The sequence below is a fragment of the Mesoplodon bidens genome, assembly GCF_964165515.1.
Source record: "Mesoplodon bidens genome assembly, chromosome: 9".
NCBI lineage: Eukaryota > Metazoa > Chordata > Mammalia > Artiodactyla > Ziphiidae > Mesoplodon > Mesoplodon bidens.
The window spans coordinates 77,703,205-77,722,984 of NC_138166.1; the positions used below are offsets into that span (position 1 = coordinate 77,703,205).

The window sequence follows — 19,780 nt, forward strand, 5'->3', positions numbered from 1 at the left end:
TCCTTGACTATGGAACTTGGTTATGGAACTCAATAGTGGTGGGTGAATATTAGTCATTTTAAAAAGACATCTATTAGAGCAGCAAGGAGCAGTAAACATGAATCTCATTCTCTGAGTATTTTTTATGAAGAAATCATACTAAGTGTTGGTGCATAGAAACAGAAGGTGTTGGGACAGGTTAACAGAAGCGGTGGGTGCTTACTTAACACTTTCACTCATTTCAGAAGAAAGAATCTTCGTAAGTGATATAACACCCTTAAAACATGTTTGTTAGCGATATTTCATGACAAAACAAAAGAAGCAAGATGTAAGAAGCAAAATGTAAAAAGCAAAATGTATGATTTGGAGTTTAAATGACTTTTAACCAGGAGAATTGATCTAGAAGAGTATCAGTGAGGTATATAGCAACCTTTATCTTTGGCTTCACACTTTCATTATAGACCAGCTTCCACTATTAAAAACTCAGCTCTGAAATACTGGAGGAAGGGATCCTGAAAGCATGTGGGAAAATCAGAGGTAGAAATATAAAGGGCTCTCGTACACTGAAAGGAAAAGCACCCTTTAAATGTGTAAAGACAGTATTTTGTACAGTATTTTGTTAAATTTTTTTATATTTTGTAAATAATGTTTTTAAGTTATATGATATATATTGAAACTTAAGATATTTTTTGCCAAAGCCCAAGAGCTAAGGCAATAAAATTATCTCAGAAATAATAGTAGCTTCTGTTTCCTTTCATACTATTAACTTTGACATTTTTTCATACATTGAAAAAGAAGTTCACTGAGCAGTTAGTTATATGGATGTGTATTTCCTGCCAAAATGGCAGCTTTATATGTTGTAAATTAAAATATGTGGCTATATATTGACAATTGTGCTATTTCAGCAGTCAGATTAGTTGAATTCTGTTCTCAATTAGTTATGTTTAACTTGTAAGGTTATTATAATAAATTATACAGTAAAAGTCTTAACTGGAAAAAAGAATCTAAATCAGAATAATGATCAATTTGTGGATTTGATATCCTGGATATTTATTATGTTGTGGGAAATGCTGCATTTCCATGTGAATTTTGAGTGGTCTTTCTTGTTTTAGTATTCATGCATGTATATTCATGATATTTTACAAGGTTCCTGGTGAAAATTACAGGGCTGTATTTAAGGTGGTATTTTAATGTAAATGCTATGTTTTTTATGAATTGTTAAATATTTCAGTATCATATAGAAAAAATAGATTTTCTAAGTTCAGAATGGACAAAGAAAATTCTTTTTCTCAAAATAAGCTAAAGAAATGTTTCCCTGCTCACCCTGGTCTCATTCTATTTCCTTTCAATTTTATTTAAAAGGCAAAGCAATAATTTGTGAAAAAGAGCAAACCATGGAAAATGACTCTGATCTAATATTAAAATCAAGGCTAAACATTTAACTGTGACCCTTAAAATTTAACAAAATTACTATTTACTGAATGAGAGACTCCAAAATGACAAATGAACAAATACAGTGCTTATTTAAGAGTGGTTTACCATTTTTTAGCATCCACTGATGAGAATAACCTGAAAAATAGACACTTATTCTTATGCCTTTTTTTGCAAAGTAAATCTATTTTATCTGCATTGAAAATAAGCACTCTTTCTTAAAACATGAAGACTGCAGTTTCCATTAATGACCATTTTTTTTTCTATCAACTAGAAAACTTTTCATAATTAACTTACCAACCGATTGTGAGAACCAGGGAGACTTTAATTCACAAATACATGACTATTATTCAGCCATTAGCACACACACCCCCAACCCCCACATGCCTGAGCAAGAACTCCCAACTCCCAAGCTGTGTCTTTGGTTTCTTCTTTTCCGTCTCCCTGGCATCACCATGGAAGCCATCCATGAATGTCTCACCTGTTTTACTGGTTGACTGCCTAGCTTTGGCCCATTTCCTTCCCAGTCCCCATCGTAGTATAGGTAATAGGATGGTGCTCCTGGAAATACACGTTCTGGGGCCCAAATGCTTCTATCCAGTTTAGGCTATTGTGCCTTCATGGTTTAGGGCTCCTTATGGTGCAGGTAACAAAAAAAAGCAACCCAGACTGACAAACATTAAAGGAAATGTACTGACTCAGTGGCTGAAAAGCCTAGAGTTGTGACCAATTCAGGTGAAGTTTGATCCAAAAGCTCACACCATGTTTCCAGGGCTCAGGTCTCTGCATCTCCAGCCTAAAGAAGCTGGCTTCTGTGATGTTGTCTTCGACTGTAGGCTCCACAGGGTTCTGTGCCAACCCCCCCAATACCCTAGTCTCAGCAGCTCTGGGCTCTCGGCTTTTCTCATCAACATGGCTGCCACACTTCCTTCCAGATCTAACATTCTTCTACTACTCATTCTAAGGAAAGGGAGAGGTTCTTTTTTTTTTTTTTTTTTTTTTTGGTTGCTCACACAAGAGAGAGGGCAAACTTATTTCTCAGAATGCCCAGCAAAAGTCATCGTTGGCTCTGATTGGTTAATGTGCCTATCCCTGAGCCAATCACAATGGCCATTGGGGATTGGGGTTGGATGATAAATACACTGATCATTTTAAAGCAATCAAGACCCATGCTGGGAAATGGCAGTGGGGTTCATTCCAACTAAACCCACATAGTTTGAGAATAGGAAAGGGATGAGTCCACAGAGAAAAACCAGGAGGTTATGTTACCATAAAGGGTCCTCTATGCTGGACAGTCCCCAGTTCTAGTGATGTGTTTAGGAAACAGCTGTCTGGTATCATACGGATCAGGCTCACTGCCAATCACTGTGGGTAAAAAGTGTCTTGATTTGTTTAAATGCCCTTTATGATGATAAAAGGGGAAGGGAGTTACACTCTAGTGTATTAATTTTCAATTTAGGAGTTCAACATTTTATAAACTGGGAACTGCTTAATAGAGGCAATGGTTAGAGGCAATGATGATTATCTTGAAATGTGATCAAGAAAAACATATCAAACAGCATTATCTGTAATCTCTGGATAAGGAAGTTGGTTAATTAAAGCATTTCCCTGATAATAATACTTTACACAACACAAAAACACTTTAATTTGTTTGAATACAAATAATGGCATTATTTCCTTATTCATGATCTAGATGATGGTTGGTTTTGTTGGTGGTGGTTTTTTGTTTGTTTGTTTTTTAAGAAACTATGATAGTTATATTAAGAATACAATGGAATTGAACTATGTAAGTTAGATGCTAAGACCCTATTTTGCAGCTTTGTAACCACATGATATTCACAGTAAATATTTTAGAAACACTTTAATTTTCTGAAGTACTGTCAGTACTGATGTATTTGGTTTTACTTAAGATGTGGAACCAGAAGAGCTTTTCATCAAAATATTTATTTATAGGCAATTTGGTGAGCTGCTGGTATTTTTCTGCATCACCTTCCAAAGGCCATCAAATACTGAGGAATTAAACCCACCATTTGGAGCCAGTTACTTATCCAGAACACTATAAATACACTTAGCTGACTTGAAGGAAGAAAAATTCAAATCATATCTCCAGGAACCATGTATATTCGGCAAGACAAGACTTTCTTAAGGAAAGTTGGCTAAGATCCTTGATTTTTTTAAAAATTTCAGTTTCAGTATAGACCAGATGTGACAAGTCATAACATTTCTTGGAGTAGGGTAATGAGGTAAACTGAGAAGGACAAATGTGTGGCCCAGCATGAAAGGGAACACAGTGGTACACCAAGGACTCAACACCTTTGAAAAAGAAAATAATGTTAGTAAACACTTAGATAGCACTTACTATGTACTAGGCATTGTTCTAAGTAAATCGTATATATTAAGACATTCGATCCTCACGATAACCTCATAAAGTAGGTGCTATTATTGTGGTCTTTATTGTATAGAAACAGACACAGTAATGGTGAGGTAAGTAGCTGGCCCAGGTCACAAAGAACAGACTAGCTTCAGAGACTGTGCCCTTAACCATCATATCGTTATTGCGCTTCTCACAGAAACAAAATAGTGCAGAGTTTACAGTATACCATTTAAAGGGTTTGGGGATTTGTAAACATAATGACAGTTATGGGGTGCTCCTCCCTGGTTTGATTATATAAACTTGGTTGAGAAGCTGGAGAGAAGTGATGGGAGAATTGAGGTCTTAGAATTCACCATGAAATGTAATTAAAATACACTGCCTCTTGATTTCTAAACTCTAAATGAGTTAAACTGCCTTCTATTTTAGATCACAATGTGGCTAACAGTTGGATTATACTTCAAGAGCCTAACAATCATTCCAAAAGGAAATGACTAGGGGTGAAGATCAAACTAATTTAGTGCGACATTAAATAAATACTTACATCCTTTTGATCGTTGTGCTTACAGCCAATTGTTACATAAGGTGTTATTTTTAATAGATGGATGAAATTTACCATTGGTAATAGTTTACATCCACATCCAAAGAAAAACCAGTAGAGATGGTTTGCGTGATTAAAATCTCTTGAAACAAAATCATGCTAGAAAGAGCAGCCTCTCCCACTTGTTGTAAAGGGAGAGTAATAATAAATGTGGACCAAGTCAACACAAAGTTTCACATGTGACTTTTAAATTTGCAGAAAGAAATGAAAGCATCTGATTTGTGTGTGAGAATTGGAAGAGCAGGGAGAACGGGGATATAGGGCTGCCTGTTTCCCTCTGTTAAACTGCCATTCTGAACCCTAGGGGTGACTCACCTCCAAAAAGGCCAAGAAGCCTTCTCTTCTGCATGTCAGTAACAGCCATCTGTGATCATGGCCCATATCCGCCCCGCCGTGTTTAGCTAAGAAAAAGGAAGGGTGGCCCGTTATAGATCCTAATTACTCTTTGATAAAAGAGGAATATCACTAAATTTTTAATTTAAATTTATCACTAAGTTTAAACACTGCGTATTTAAACACACCTGAACTCTTCGTAACCAAGGAAAAGTGTAAATAAACAAAATGTAAGTCAATAATTACATATTTATTTCTAGTACATAATCTATAATTTTAAAAAATGTTTAAAAAATTTTGTCAGTTGTATTGTTTTTATATTTTCCCCAGCTTTGAGATATAGTTGACATGTAACACTGTGTAAGTTTAAAGTCTTACCCATTTTAATTGCTTGATCTCAAACTCCCTGGCAAACAACTCATTTTTGCTCCACACAAGGCTCTATGCAAGCAAGGCAAGAAATAGCATATGGTACGATAGCAAGATGGGAAAACTGAAAAAGTGAATGTGATAAATCCTCTTTAACATGCCTGATATTTAATGGGCCCAGGCTTAACACTTTTACAAGCTGAAAGATACATTTCTGAGAAAAAAATTCTCCCCTCTGCTAGCTTAAACACTTTTTCTTCCCCCAAATAACTTCTTGAGAAACTACACTCTAAAATTTGTTGACTAAATATATTAACTACAATGTCAGAATTTCAATTGCCACAGTGCCTATAACTGTGCCCATCCCACAATCCCAGTGCTGTAGAACTGTAGGGAAACTTCTCCAGGGTATTTTCATAATGGGATTTGTTTTTCTTCATAATGGGATTTTAACAGTTCCACAAGAATTGGCTCTCAACCCCATTCCCAGGCCAAAAGTTTCAGATTTCTATAGGAGTTGAAGTGTCACCTCATTTACTGATCTTAAATCTCAGGTTCTCTCCCTGAGGGAGAACAGAAAGTCACCTGGGAAAGGTGCACTCCCCGTGGTCAAGGGCACACGGGCTCATTCCTCACACCTCAGGAAATCCTCACCAACCTCTCTTCTTCTTCCACCCAGGGCCTCCCCATGAGAATCACAACCCTCAGGGACCACTGCCTTTCCCAAGACTGAACATATTTCTACCCCTCAGCATCGTTTGCTTTCACTTCTCCTCTGCTCAGAGCTTGGACCTGCAAGACATTTTCTTTGAAATTCATTTCTATTCTTGTCAAACGAAGCACAGAGTACTTCTCTAATCAGGTTCCCTCTACACGGGGGTGCAGAGAAGCCAATTTCCAGGTCCGCCGTCTCATTCCACTGGTGATGCAGAAGGCTAAGACCCGGCAAAGAATTCCTCACCCCAGTACTGAGCTTGTTCATCTGATCAGGTAACATCCAAGCAGTAGCAACAGCACCTGCGTGGTAGGTAGACAAGCAGGACTGCATTTGAACACATAATGCATTGCTGAAAATGTGTTTGAAAGTCCAATGAATAAATTTCAAATAACAGACTTATAAGGAAAGTGTTGATCCCAGAAACTTAAAAGAGGTTTTAAAGTTCTCATTCAAAATTCTTCTTTTGTCCAGGCACCCCTGCTGATAGGTAGGAACCTTCACAGGCCCTCTGAGCAAGAAGCAAATGCTGGGGTGCATGGGGGGGTCAGCCAAGTCTCAGCATCTTCTCTGACCTGATGGCCGCCCCACCCCGGCGTGTGCAGGAGTTGGGTGGAGAGTTTGGAGGTTTTTGTGTGCTCTCTGGGGCTGGGGCTTCAGCAGAATGTCCTGCCACAGGACAGGTGCTGCCACAGGAAGGAATCGGAAAACACTCCCTGCCTCTGGCTGAAGTCACATAACTTCACATACTTGTGGGGGGCCAGCAAGTAAAACTACATCATGTGATCATTTGAAATGCTAGCTGCATGGAGATAAACAAAAGCTTGAATTCTGCACATGAAAGGGAGTTCAGTGTCAGAGTGGAAGGGTTGGTAGTATATAGTCAGGGGCTTGGAGGTTAAGGAGAACCTCGGGTGAATAGCTGTAGCCTCTCTCATGATCTTTTTTTTTTTTTTAAGAAGATATTGGGGGTAGGAGTTTATTAATTTATTTATTTTTGCTGTGCTGGGTCTTCGTTTCTGTGCGAGGGCTTTCTCTAGTTGCGGCAAGCGGGGGCCACTCTTCATCGCGGTGCGCGGGCCTCTCACTATCGCGGCCTCTCTCGTTGCGGAGCACAGGCTCCAGACGCGCAGGCTCAGTAGTTGTGGCTCACGGGCCTAGTTGCTCCGCGGCATGTGGGATCCTCCCAGACCAGGGCTTGAACCCGTGTCCTCTGCATTAGCAGGCAGACTCTCAACCACTGCGCCACCAGGGAAGCCCCTCTCTCATGATCTTACTACCCTAGTCATTTAATGGTTCCCTTCTGGCTTGGTGTCTTGGTCTGTTCGGGCTGCTATAACAAAACACCACAGACTGGGTGGCTTATAAAGAGCAAATTTATTTCTTACAGTTCTGGAGACTGGGAAGTCCAAGATCTAGGTGTCAATAGATTCAGTGTCTGGAAACGGCCTGCTTCCTGGTTCACAGATGACCATCTTCTCACTGCGTCCTCACATGGCAGAGAAGCCCAGCCAGGGAGCTCTCTGGAGTCTGTTTTATAAGGGCAATAATCCCGTTCATGAGGGCTCCACCCTCATGACTTCATCACCTCCAAAAGGCCCCACCTCCAAATACCATCACATTGGGGATTAGGTTTCAACGTGTGAATTTTGAGGGGACACAAATATTCAGACCGTAACACTTGGTATGATGGGGTCGGAAAGCTAAAGAGGCTGACTTAACTTTCTTCTATGGCTAAAACATTACTAGAATGCAAAAGACATAGCAATAATAGAAATGCTAACAGCTGCATTTAAAGAGTAGTTCGTGTCAGGCATTTTGGTAAACACCACAAATACATAGTTCTATCCCAGTTTTACAGGAGACGATACTGACTTTCTCAAGGTCCTCATGTAGCTGATGGTGGAACAGAGACACATACTCAGGCAGGTCTGCAGACTCTTAGCCAGTAGGCTACCCTGTCGAATTACAGAATTCTCTCCTCTTGAAGATTTTAGGCCCTGCGCCTCTCTGGTTATCAAGTGAAACAATATGGGATGATTATATGGAACATTAGAAGCTTGCAGGTTCATAAATCCATTTTCCCTAATAAAGGGAGTATCTTTTGCCAACTGAGTTTCAACTTGTTCTTTCGATAGTCAATACACTCAAGCGGTAGGCATGATTTCTGCAGAGCTGAGCAGGGAGCTTAGCGATGGCAGCCCGCTGTACTTGTGAACCAGCTGTACTGGGAAGACTGTCTTCGTTGTGTTACGTTTGCTTATAAACTACCCATGGAACAAACCCAAGAGAAACCTCTCTTCTGTCTCTACCCAAAGGGCTGGCAGTCCCTCTTCCTTTCTGAGCACTCCCAGAAGAGACATCTTAGTGTTGAAAGTGTTTCCTTAACACAGCTGCCCTCCACGACTCTGCCCCTCACTGGAATGGAGGAAGGTTCTGGGGCAGGACATCTCTTAGATTCCAGACGGGCTTTCACCAGGCTGGCTGCACTATCCTTTGCTGCTCCCTGATACTCCCGGGCCAGGCCTGCCTGCTTTTCGCTCCATCTAACTCTTGATTTCACTGGAACCTCAAGGAAGGAGATGGGGACAGGGAGAGAAGCAATAGTAGAGGCTGAGGCCAGGTTAAACTGAGGGAGCTTTGAGGGAAACAGAGATTAACCAGCCATTGGCACGTGCCAATCAAAAACCAAGTCTACAACAGAAAAATCATCCTGGGAAGAGACAGCAAAAGAACGCTTCTGAGGAATGCTTTAGAAAAAGGAAGATCTGGAACTTCATTCTACAACTCCTAATTTACATGCACTTATTGCTGTCGAAGGCCCAGCTGAAGAGGTTAAGTGGCAAATCTTTTTCCTGATCAACACAAGCAATTTTTCCCTTTCATATTCATTTTTTAAACTATTGTAAATGCATTCCACTTTCAACTGCTCTACAAACTGAACACAGCACATTTCTCATTCTTTCATTTAAGAATGGGAAGTGTCAATGAAACTGAATTAAACTCATCTTTTGGGGGGGGTCAACCTATTTAAAATTTGTATAAACTAAATATAAAGTGCATTTCAGGCTAAAGGCATTGAGCTTCATCTGGCAAAAAATGATAAAATATCAGCTAATTCATTTCAAAACAAATACAATATAGAAAGAACAGTGATAAACTTTGATAAACAAGTTAAAGTCAGGAATATAAAGATTCTGGCTCAATTTTTCTTTAATTTCCCCATATCACTTATTTTCCTACTGTCTTTGCTGAATTTTAATAGGCATATTATAATATACTTGTTCTGGGACAGCCTCTATGATTACAAATAAAAAATACACATCCGTAAGTCCTTAAACACCATTTAAAAAACCAAAGTGTCAATGCCAAATTTTTGATTTTAATGAAAATTCTGAACATTAAATGATATTGCTGCATTTACAATGCTGATTTTTAAAAGCTATCTGAAAATAAAATACAGTAAAATTATTGCTTCCAAAGTTATGTTGACATAATGTATACAAGGCAGAATTGAAACAATAGCAAACTGCATGAAAGCAGTTACATAATCAATCTTTATCCCTTCTTTTGGCATTTTATACACCTCCACAAAGCTATCATGTTATAGTCCTTATCTTGAAAGGGATGTCCTGCCATCTAGATACTTAAATTCTACCCATGTTAAGATATATCCTGAGGATATTAGTGTGTTTACCCATAGGAATGACTTTAATTTTGCATGTTAAGCAGTACAATACACACTTGACAAACCTCAGTGTGAAGTTCTATAGGCATATTATTTTGCCAGATAATACAAAAAAATTCACAATGCAAAACCAAGAGTATTTATTCTCATTATTTTAAAAAAAAGCAACACTTATTTCACAATCCCTGGAACTGTAAAATAGCCATTCTTTTAATTTACAGAATTGAGGGAAGTATTTTAAATGTCAAAACACACATGCTGAATGTGATTTAGCGTATCAGCACCAAAAATCTGAAAAGTTTACAAAAATTGTTTAGATGTGTAAGGTGCATTTATTCATGAATTACATTCAGTTTGAGGGAAGAAACAGTACCCCCAAACTCACTGATATTTAAGAAATAGCTGAATAACTTCCACCTTGGTTTACAGCAAAATAAAAAATACTGCTTTTAGTTTTTCTTATATAAGTCATCTAAAATTTAGATCCAAAATTGAAGTGCTGCCTTTTACTGGGAATAGCAGTTTGATCGTTACATTTTTTGTTCCAGTTTAAGATACTTCATACACAATAGATATTTAATGCCCTAAAAATATTTTTAAAAGTTGAGTCATTTTGTGAACATCTTAAGTTAACAAAAGGTAGATCTCTTATATTTTTAAGTAGAATTGGGTATAAAGTCATTGTGTGTCAAATAACATTTTTTTAAACGGTACCAGTCCCAATCAGTAATCAGGACCTTTCTAAACATGTTGTTATTTTTTCAGGCAAAAATTACTCTTACGAAGTTAGATGAAAGTAAATACAGAATTTTTTGGTTTACAATCCAAAATTATTGTGACATTAAAACATGCCTCTTTCCAAACCACTTGGTCATTGCTGATGACACTTAAATAAGGAAAACTTAGGCCAGTATTGCTCTAACTATACTGACATGCTGTCCTGAATGACCTACCAAGGCTGGGGAAGGGACTTGGCTTGGTTCCTCAGCTCTGCAGAGTTGCCCCCCCACCCCCACCCCCGTCTTACTCTATACCTTATGCAAAATCAACTCATGCACACTATTAACTCAAAATCCAGCAAGCTACAACCCTGATGCACCTACATTCATATATTTCCTCTTTACTGTGTACATTAAACGAAGAATTCTGTTGTGCTTTTCACATATTTGATACAAGTTTTCATATTTTATTTCTAGGTTTCTTGGGACGGAAAGAGAAAGACTAAGAAAAGAAATACAACAGGGGAGTCAGACTGTAAAGTAACATTACACACACAACTAGCCCAATATCTTTTTAATTTAAAAGATACTATCATCAAAAGGCCATATATATATAAAAAAGAAAACAAAGTCTCCTCCCTAAAACCCATATTATTCCATGATAGATTTTTCACAGCGACTAGTATATATATCAATACATTTTTCAAATCTGTTCAGTTATCCATTGTGTAATGCTTTTAGAATTAAAAGATGCCATTATCATTGCAGTCTGAACATTGTACCATTAGGGAGATGTGCTTAGAAATGGTTCAGTGATTTGCTCATTATGATGACTATTTACAAAGATGTCTATTTACGTTAGCAATAAATAATCCTGGTATCAAAAGAGATAATGGTCATGCACACACCGAGATGGCTGCATGCTCTTAAAATATTTACATGTAGTTTTTCGGTTAGGGCTTTCCCATTAGCAAGTGAAAGTATGCTCCCTTCAATTTTCTCCACATCAGTCTTGCTTCTGGGGGATGCATCCTTCCATTTCTACAACTTCAGGCCATCCTTCATATTTGTTTGTGTCCTTATTGTTCTTTATGTGCTGTTGGAACACAATCATAGTATACAGTTTTTAAAACTTTAGCGAACTGCATATCTGCAATAACATACTTATGCGTACTCACTTCAGTAACACTTCTATCTACATATAAATTATTGTTCAATATATTAAATGAGCAACACTTGGGGTCTGGCATGTAGTAGCAGACCTTCAAAGAACAGCTGAAAGAACAAAACACTGCAAATGGTCTTTAAAGGATCATTTGTTAGTCAAAAGTAGGTTTACATTCTACTAAGTTCTAAAGTATTTCTAAACTTAATTGATTACAGTAACGTAAGTTCAATTAAAATCTTTAATAACCAACTTCCTAAAAGGCTTAAGATAAAACTAATCATATGCCAATGCATTGTCATGTAGGAAAAACATTTTCATGCAGAATTGACTATTTTTAAGTTTAAAATCAAAATAGTGCCATGGTTATTTCAAATACTTGATTACCAAGAACCTATGAAAAATACATGAACATATTTAATGTCTGCTTTATCTAAGTTTCAAATAACTGGGATAGGAATAGGCACTTCATGGTTTCACACAATTGCTTTTGTCCATTAATTATGAAAGCCTAAGACACTAACCTGTTCAAAAGGGCTTTTTGTCTTAATACCTTTTCCACCACAGAAGACCCAGTTGTCTCTAAAACCAAGATGAGTAATAGATGTACTCCCCAATTCAGCAATGAGCTGCCGGGCCTCATCATTGAGTCTTAAAGAGGGAGAAAAAGAATAATACAATAAATGTAGTGCCCTGTATGTTATTTAAGTAATACTGATTCAGTTAGGATACTTAACATACAACCATGAAATAAATGAGAGAATGCTGGCTTAGATAAGAGAACATTAAAAAAAATTTTTATCAGAGTAACATTCCTACTATTTTGAGTTTTTTTTTTTTTTTTAATGAATTTTTTATTTTTTTTGGCTGCATGGGGTCCTCGTTGCTGTGCACGGGCTTTCTCTACTTGTGGCGAGCAGGGGCTACTCTTCGTTGTGGTGCGTGGGCTTCTCATTGCGGTGGCTTCTCTTACTGTGGAGCCTGGGCCCTAGAGCGTGCGGGCTTCAGTAGTTGTGGCTCGCGGGGTCTAGAGTGCAGGTTTAGTAGTTGTGGTGCACGGACTTAGTTGCTCTGAGGCATGTGGGATCTTCCTGGACCAGGGATCCAACCTGAGTCCCCTACATTGGCACGTGGATTCTTAACCATTGTGCCACCAGGGAAGTCCTATTTGAATTCTTTAGTGATGAAAGCCATGAAATCTAGCAATTAATTTCAAGTTCATGTTATTTAGAAGTACCTTTTAGGTGTCTTTATTTCACAACAATTCATTTTCATTTACATCCATCAAATAAATAAGAGAAACTGTAGTCAGCAGGTGCCTATTCAGGTTAATCCAAGATCTTAAGCAACCAACATCTTTGTAAAATTAAAAATCACTCTGAATCTCCACTAAACCCTTTTTAAATTACATTTGAATAGAATAAAGGTAAATGCTGATAGAAATTTGGATGTTTCTAACACCAGATGTTTTATTTAAAAGAAAATGAATTTTGAGAATAGGGATATAAATTCTACTTCAGAGACAACTTCCAAGTAGTTATTTAATAAAAATGAAAATATTAACCACATAGCAGCTAGGAAAGGTCAGTGACAAAAGGCAACTGCTAGGGTAACAGGTAACTGAAAGATGCCTTTAAGGAATTTTGTGTAGGTTCTTATCCCAATGTTGAGTGATTCTCCATCTCTCCTCTGTCTCAAAAGGGAAAAGAAATTCAGAAGATACGTGCTGGCTGTAGAGCCAAATTAAAAAAAACACACAAAAAGATAACTAAGGGACACCTGTGCAGGTATGTGGCCAGTAAGTCCTCTATATCACCCAAAAGATGGCATTTATAGGTCAATTAGAGAGGTTTGTTCTTCTAAAATCCGAGGCAAGGCAAGTTTTATATTTGCAAATAAGTGGAGGACCATTGGCTGCAAAATAGCAGGAGGGCCAGTGAGGAAGGCGCCTGTTTATCCTGCAGCCTTCTTTGAAGCATCCCATGCTAATATCAGCTGGCTCCTTTAATGTATAAATGAAAGAAACATGAGGTGCAACAGTTCTAATGTAACTTACTTGAAGATAAACGGGATACTTTATGTTAAAAAAAAGCTTCATAAAACAGGAAAGAGCTACAGATGTTATTAGCCTTCCACAATTATACAAACCACATCCATGGGGCAGTGGAGCTGTTTTAACCATAGCTTGGGCACTACTGTCCTCCTGTGGGAAGTTCACTAGAATCAGTGAGAAAATCAGGGGCAGCCCTGGAATATTTAGCCTTTCAGACTCATCTATATAAAGCGATGCCTTTATAATCAAGGGAAATAAAAATAAATGAAATGGCTGTGCAAAAGGACCTGTGAAGTCTCAGCCTCTGAAGACTTTGAGACCTTCACAGAGAACCCCGTGTACCCGCGTCTGGCTTTCTCCCCAAAGTCTGTCCGTAGCTGTGTTTCCTGTACCAGTCCTTACATGAATTAGCTATCACTTCCATTCGTCTGCTCACTTGATAAGCAACTTGTATATTAGAGGGACATTCCCAGAAAGTACTGTCTGAACCTTGTTTTCTTGTTTCTAAATCGTGTTAGGATGCCATGGATCTGCAGACTGTCATATTCTACTCCTTAGTTTATCCAAATGCTTTATTTCTGGCTCCTTCATTAGAACATTTTACTTGCATCATCGGTACTAGTAGTGTGTTTTGCTGCTTTATCGAGAACAAATGGTGTTGAAGTACAGAGGTCAGGCTTACTGGGCAGCGTAATGACAACCTCCTGGAGGAAAGCCTCAGGGCTTGATTCAGTTACAGCTCAGAAAAATCACAAACTGCACCTCACAGGCTTCGGGGTTGCTCATAAATAGCTGAATGTTAGGTTCACAAATGCCAAGAGATCGCTTCATACACAAAAACTGCTTGCAAAGTAGGTGGTTATCCAAATGCAGGCCCGGCCCCCAGACAGAAGTACGTAAATGTTTTTCTCATCTAAAAATGTTTACATCAGTTAAATATATTGAAGGACAGTCATTTTTCCTTCTGTACTTCTAAATTTCAGAAGTGGTCATTTTGACCTATATGAATAAACTAAGCCAATTTAGCCAAAGATCTAGAAGCAACTTGAAACTTAGCTTTGCATTTTGATCCCGTTAATCTTTCCTTACTTTCCGATGAGAACACCCTTAGGTCCTGTGCAGAAAAGGGTTAATAAAACAGGCCTTAGAAAGCCCTAATAGCAAGACTGGTCCTTGGCTGGCATCTGGAAACTTGGATTTGGGGAGGCTCCCCCCAGTCACAGAACTGATCAGAATGGTTCACTGTGTCTAAACTGTACAAACAATACAGTTTATGCTGAACACCTACTTTCTGTCTGGGAGTCTGGAATTTTGGGATATGTAAGGCGGAGAGTGCCTCCATGACCAGCTCCCAGTAAAAACCCTGGGCCGTTGAGTCTCTAATAACCTCCCCTAGTGGACAGCAGTTCATAGTGTTGTCACAATTTGTTGCTGGAGGAACTAAGCATGTCCTGTGTCACTCCACTTGGGAGAGGGACTCGAGCCTGGCTTCCTCCAGACTTTGCTCTCTGCTAGCTCCCCTTTGCTGTTTCTGCTTTGTATCTTTTTGCTGTAGCAAATCATAGCAGTGAGTGAGCAGGTCTGTATGCTAGGCCCTGTGACTCCTCCCAGTCAATCATCAAACCTGGGGGTGGTCTTGGGCAGCCCTGTCGCATGTCCCTATGTGTATCTAACTATAGATTTAGAACAAGACAATTTTCTCAATAATTTCTAAAGTTTTCTAATCTGCCTATGTAGAATCTGGGGGATTTTTATTATTCCTTTTTGATATCTTTTATGTAACTAAGTAAAAGATGATTTCATGTTTCAAAAAGAAGTTTAAAACCATGCAACACAGCCAATATTTTGAGCATTTGATACAGTAGGTATCAAAATGCCCCATTTCTTTAAAAGGCAGTGTAGTATAACTAATATATTTATACATAGCATTAATTTTGGAGATACAACTGACCCTTGAACAACATGGGTTTGAACTCCCTGAGTCCACTTACATTGTGTGATGGGTTCAAACTGAGAAAAGGAAGTGTGCAAAAATACAAGGCACATCATGTTACTAATGAGAAAACTTTTAATACTACTACCAGGAAGACCTGAGTGCTCAAAATGAGATGAGACTCATACAACTACTGAAGGCCACAGAGAGAACTTTTGCTACCAAGTACAAATAATGAAGGGACCCACTGTTTCACAAGAATGATATAATATCAAGATCAAAGCACAACCGTCTTTTCCAGGGAGGCAAACACTCTTCGATCAACATAAAAAGGGCAATGTAGTTCAGGAATGTCCATATTAAGTGCTTTAAAATAAATTTACGCCTCCAGGCCCACACATGTCACACACTTAAATTCTTAAGGAACTTATTAATAAAGTCTTCAAGGTCGTGTCGGTTATTTTAGAAGCATGTCACACACTTAAATTCTTAAGGAACTTATTAATAAAGTCTTCAAGGTCGTGTCGGTTATTTTAGAAGCATCATGGAAAATGAAGATGCTAAGACATTAAAAGTTAGTTAAATATTCCAGTTTTCAAAAAAGACAAGGAAAATTTTAAAAACAATGGTCCAATAAAACTAACTAATAAATTCTAACTCCTAGCAAAATTCTAGAATGGAGTAGAAATTTTAGAATGGATCTCCTGTGAGTATTATACAAAGAAGAAGAAAAGAAAGAGAAGGAGGAGTGCATCCTGGTGATGCACTGGTTAAGAATCCGCCTGCCAATGCAGGGGACACGGGTTCGAGCCCTGGTCCGGGAAGATCCCACATGCTGTGGAGCAACTAAGCCCATGTGCCACAACAACTGAGCCTGTGCTCTAGAGCCTACAAGCCACAGCTACTGAGCCCGTGAGCCACAACTACTGAAGCCCGCGCACCTAGAGCCCGTGCTCCGCAACAAGAGAAGCCACCGCAATGAGAAGGCTGCGCACCGCAACGAAGAGTAGCCCCACTTGCCGCAACTAGAGAAAGCCCACGTGGGCGCAGCAACAAAGACCCAACGCGGCCAAAAATTAATTAATTAATTAATTAATTTAAAAAAAAAGAAAGAAAGAGAGGGAGTAGCCGGAAGGAGGCAGGAATAAATAAAGCCAAGTTAACATCATCTCATATATTTCAGATTTAGAAGAGGTTTGGGGGCAGTAGATCAGGGTATTATAATTAGCATCGTTCATGAATTTCAAGTGAGTATCTGATGGTCTCAGAAAATAAAATAATTAAACAGCAACTGAATGGTATGCCTATTAGGATACAGTGGAAACTGTCTGAAAAGTAGTTTCTGCAGTTGATGACTAGATGAATCCCTTGGAGGCGGCCTCCAGCTGGTGGCACACTGCCTGTGGTAAACATGTTTGTCAATGACTTAGATTTAGACACCTGAATGACTCTGGAGAGAGTACGAAGCCTGGGCCATGGAAACCTCATAGGACAAATGTCAGAATCAAGACCAAGTGGGCCAATAACAGCAAAATTAAATTTAACAAGGATATATGAATATAAAGTCCTTCATTCACATTAAACAAAAGCAAGTTCTGAACGGGGAGGAAGAACTGACTTGGCAGTGGTTTAAAAAAAAAAATCTGAGATCAAATGGGAAGATCTGAGAATTTAAGTTGACCAAAAATGTGATGTGACTGCCAAAAGAAAACGAATGCAACACTAGTCTCCATGAATATTAAACATAATTTCTCAAACATGGTGAGCTAGCATCTCCATTGTACCCTGTACTGGCCAGACCACATCTGGGAACACTATGTCCAACTTGGGGCGCCATTTTAAGAGAGACAATAGTCACCTAGAGAATGCCCAAGAAATGCAACCAGGAGGGTAAAATGACCTAGAAACTTAACATGATAAAAAGTTAAAAGAGCCATTACAGCTTTAAAGTGTGTTCACAGAACACACTTTGGGAAATGCCATAAAAAAATGCTACTGAAGAATATTATTGTCAGAAAAAACTATATAGTTGTTAAAAACCGAACATAAACAAGTATAACAAACTTCATGTACAATGTGATTCTAATTTCACAACAATATATCACGATAAATACAAGAAAGAAGAAAGCAAAATAAAAAAATGTTAATGGTGTTTATCTGAAAGTTGGATTACTTTGCTCTATATTATAAATTTTTTCATTGAAAATGTATTTCTTATATTATTATAAATTATAACTCTGAAAAGTTGCATAAATTTTTAAGTTTACATACTTGGTTGCTCCATCATCATATGTTCCCATTAAGACTATTGTTCCATCTTGTATGGCCTTCAGAAACTCAATAAATGGGGCCACATCTGAAAAAAAAGAAAGGGTTGAGGGTTGGTTTCTGGTTTTTTTTTTTAATGACTGAGTAAACATCATGATAATCTCTTAAAAGTTAGTAATATAAAAAATGAAGTTCTTGTAAATCAATAATTTCTAACGTAGAGTAACCACAAGAAAGACAAATCTTATGAACAGGTTAAAAATTAAGTTTCCCATCAACTTAAAATTTCCCAATCCTGATTCATCCTGTAGGTTTTTTATACTGATATTCCAGGGGTTAAATGAAAAAACCATAGCAAAGTCATATTAAAGCATGACTTATGATTTAAAGTAAGAAATTTAGGGGAGCAGGAGAAAGGCTCATGGACTCCCTGAGTACATGGCAAATTGCTTGCACAGATACTTTTCTAAAAATGAAGACAGAGAACTTTTATTTAATGCACAAAAGGATTTGTAATTTTAAAAAATTATATAAATATGTATACAGTTGACCCTTGAACAACAGGGGTTTGAACTCAGGAGTCCACTTATACGCAGATTTTTTTCAATAAATACTACAGTACCACACATAACCCACACTTGGTTGAATCCGCAGATGCGTAACTGCAGATATGGAGGGCAAATTATGGAACTTGAGCATCTGCAGATTATGGGTTATCCGTGGAGGGTCCTGGAACCAGTCCCCTGCAGATACAAAGGGACAACTGTATACACACACATACTGATTTAAAGAAACTCCTGGGCATATCTACTTACTATAAACTAGGGGAAGGAATGTAGGTTAGTTATCACTAAAAGCCAAACTAATTAAGGTAAATATTGCAGTCTTTACCCGCTTCATCTAGTATATCAAGATTCATAAGGGCTTAAACACCACTTCAGTGACAATAAACTGATGATACCAAAGAGGCTGATCAGGTACTGCAAATCATTCTACATCTTGAACTCCTTACAATATCAGGTTTCCTTACAGCCCCCAAGTCTAGTACTACTTCAAAACTGGGTTCCTTCAAATCTACTCAGTTTCTTTCCACAGCAAAGATTCCAAAGATTCTCTCTAACTGAATTCTATCTTAAAATAATAGCATTTTTAATTCAGAAAAAATGTAACAGAGCAGCTAACAAATCACTTCGATTTAAATCCAAAGATGGCAGTAATTTACAACTTCTTCTTAATTTGAGGGGTATTTTTAGCAGTAGTTAATCCACCTGAGACGAAATACCAGAGCTTCTGGTCACATGACTGATTTTGACAATAGTTTTTTTTTTAGCGGTATGCGGGCCTCTCACTGTTGTGGCCTCTCCCGCCGCGGAGCACAGGCTCCAGACGCGCAGGCTCAGCAGCCACGGCCCACGGGCTCAGCCGCTCCGCGGCATGTGGGATCTTCCCGGACCAGGGCACGAACCCGCGCCCCCCGCATCGGCAGGCGGACTCTCAACCACTGCGCCGCCAGGGAAGCCCTCGACAATAGTTTTATAAGAGTTTTTCCATGCAATAAATTTTGGTAGAACCAATTACGCCTTTAGAATCTAAAATTGATGGTACATTTTAAGTTTACACAGTTTTGACAGCTATGCAAAGTTCTTCTGATCTCATTTTAAAAAATAAATAATACATGCATTATTTCATTACAAGCTGAAGAAATATTAGAAAAGCTGAATGGTCTGAAAACAAGATAAATGTCAGGAAGCCTAACAACTGCTGGCTTCCAGGGAATATACAAAGCGGATGAGGATGGGGAGGTGCGGGGGAGAGCCTTAACTTAGAAAAGAATCAAAAGATATATCAGTGCTGGCCTTCCTTCTTTCAGGCACATTCTTCTTCGAGGTGCCAGTTCCTTCCCTCTGCATGCTGGTGACTAACTTCCACCTGCTCCTTGAGGAACTTCCAAATTAGGAAGATTATCTGTGGATTGTTCTTAGTCCAGTAAACTAGAAAGGAAATTCCATTCCTTCTCTCAAATATTCATCTACTTGAATAATAATCCTGGTTATAAACTTAGTTTTGAGACTGAAAAATCATATGAAAAGAAATCAATTCAGTCAGCTAAGAATGCTTACACTGGTCATGTCCTTCTTCAAATTACTTATTCTTT

At 38.3% G+C, this 19,780-nt stretch overlaps 1 protein-coding gene across 1 annotated transcript in view; it reads right to left on the reverse strand.

Annotated features, from left to right (window-relative positions):
* Window positions 1-9,603: 9,603 nt before the first annotated feature.
* Window positions 9,604-19,780, reverse strand: part of FAM3C (FAM3 metabolism regulating signaling molecule C) — a 47,719-nt gene continuing 37,542 nt past the window's right edge. The window contains exons 8-10 of the mRNA XM_081243617.1: window positions 17,629-17,713; window positions 11,896-12,022; window positions 9,604-11,302 (exon numbers count right to left, since the gene is read on the reverse strand). Coding sequence (XP_081099743.1) covers window positions 11,213-11,302; window positions 11,896-12,022; window positions 17,629-17,713 — 302 coding nt within the window. The 3' untranslated portion in view covers window positions 9,604-11,212. The remainder of the gene's footprint in view (window positions 11,303-11,895; window positions 12,023-17,628; window positions 17,714-19,780) is intronic.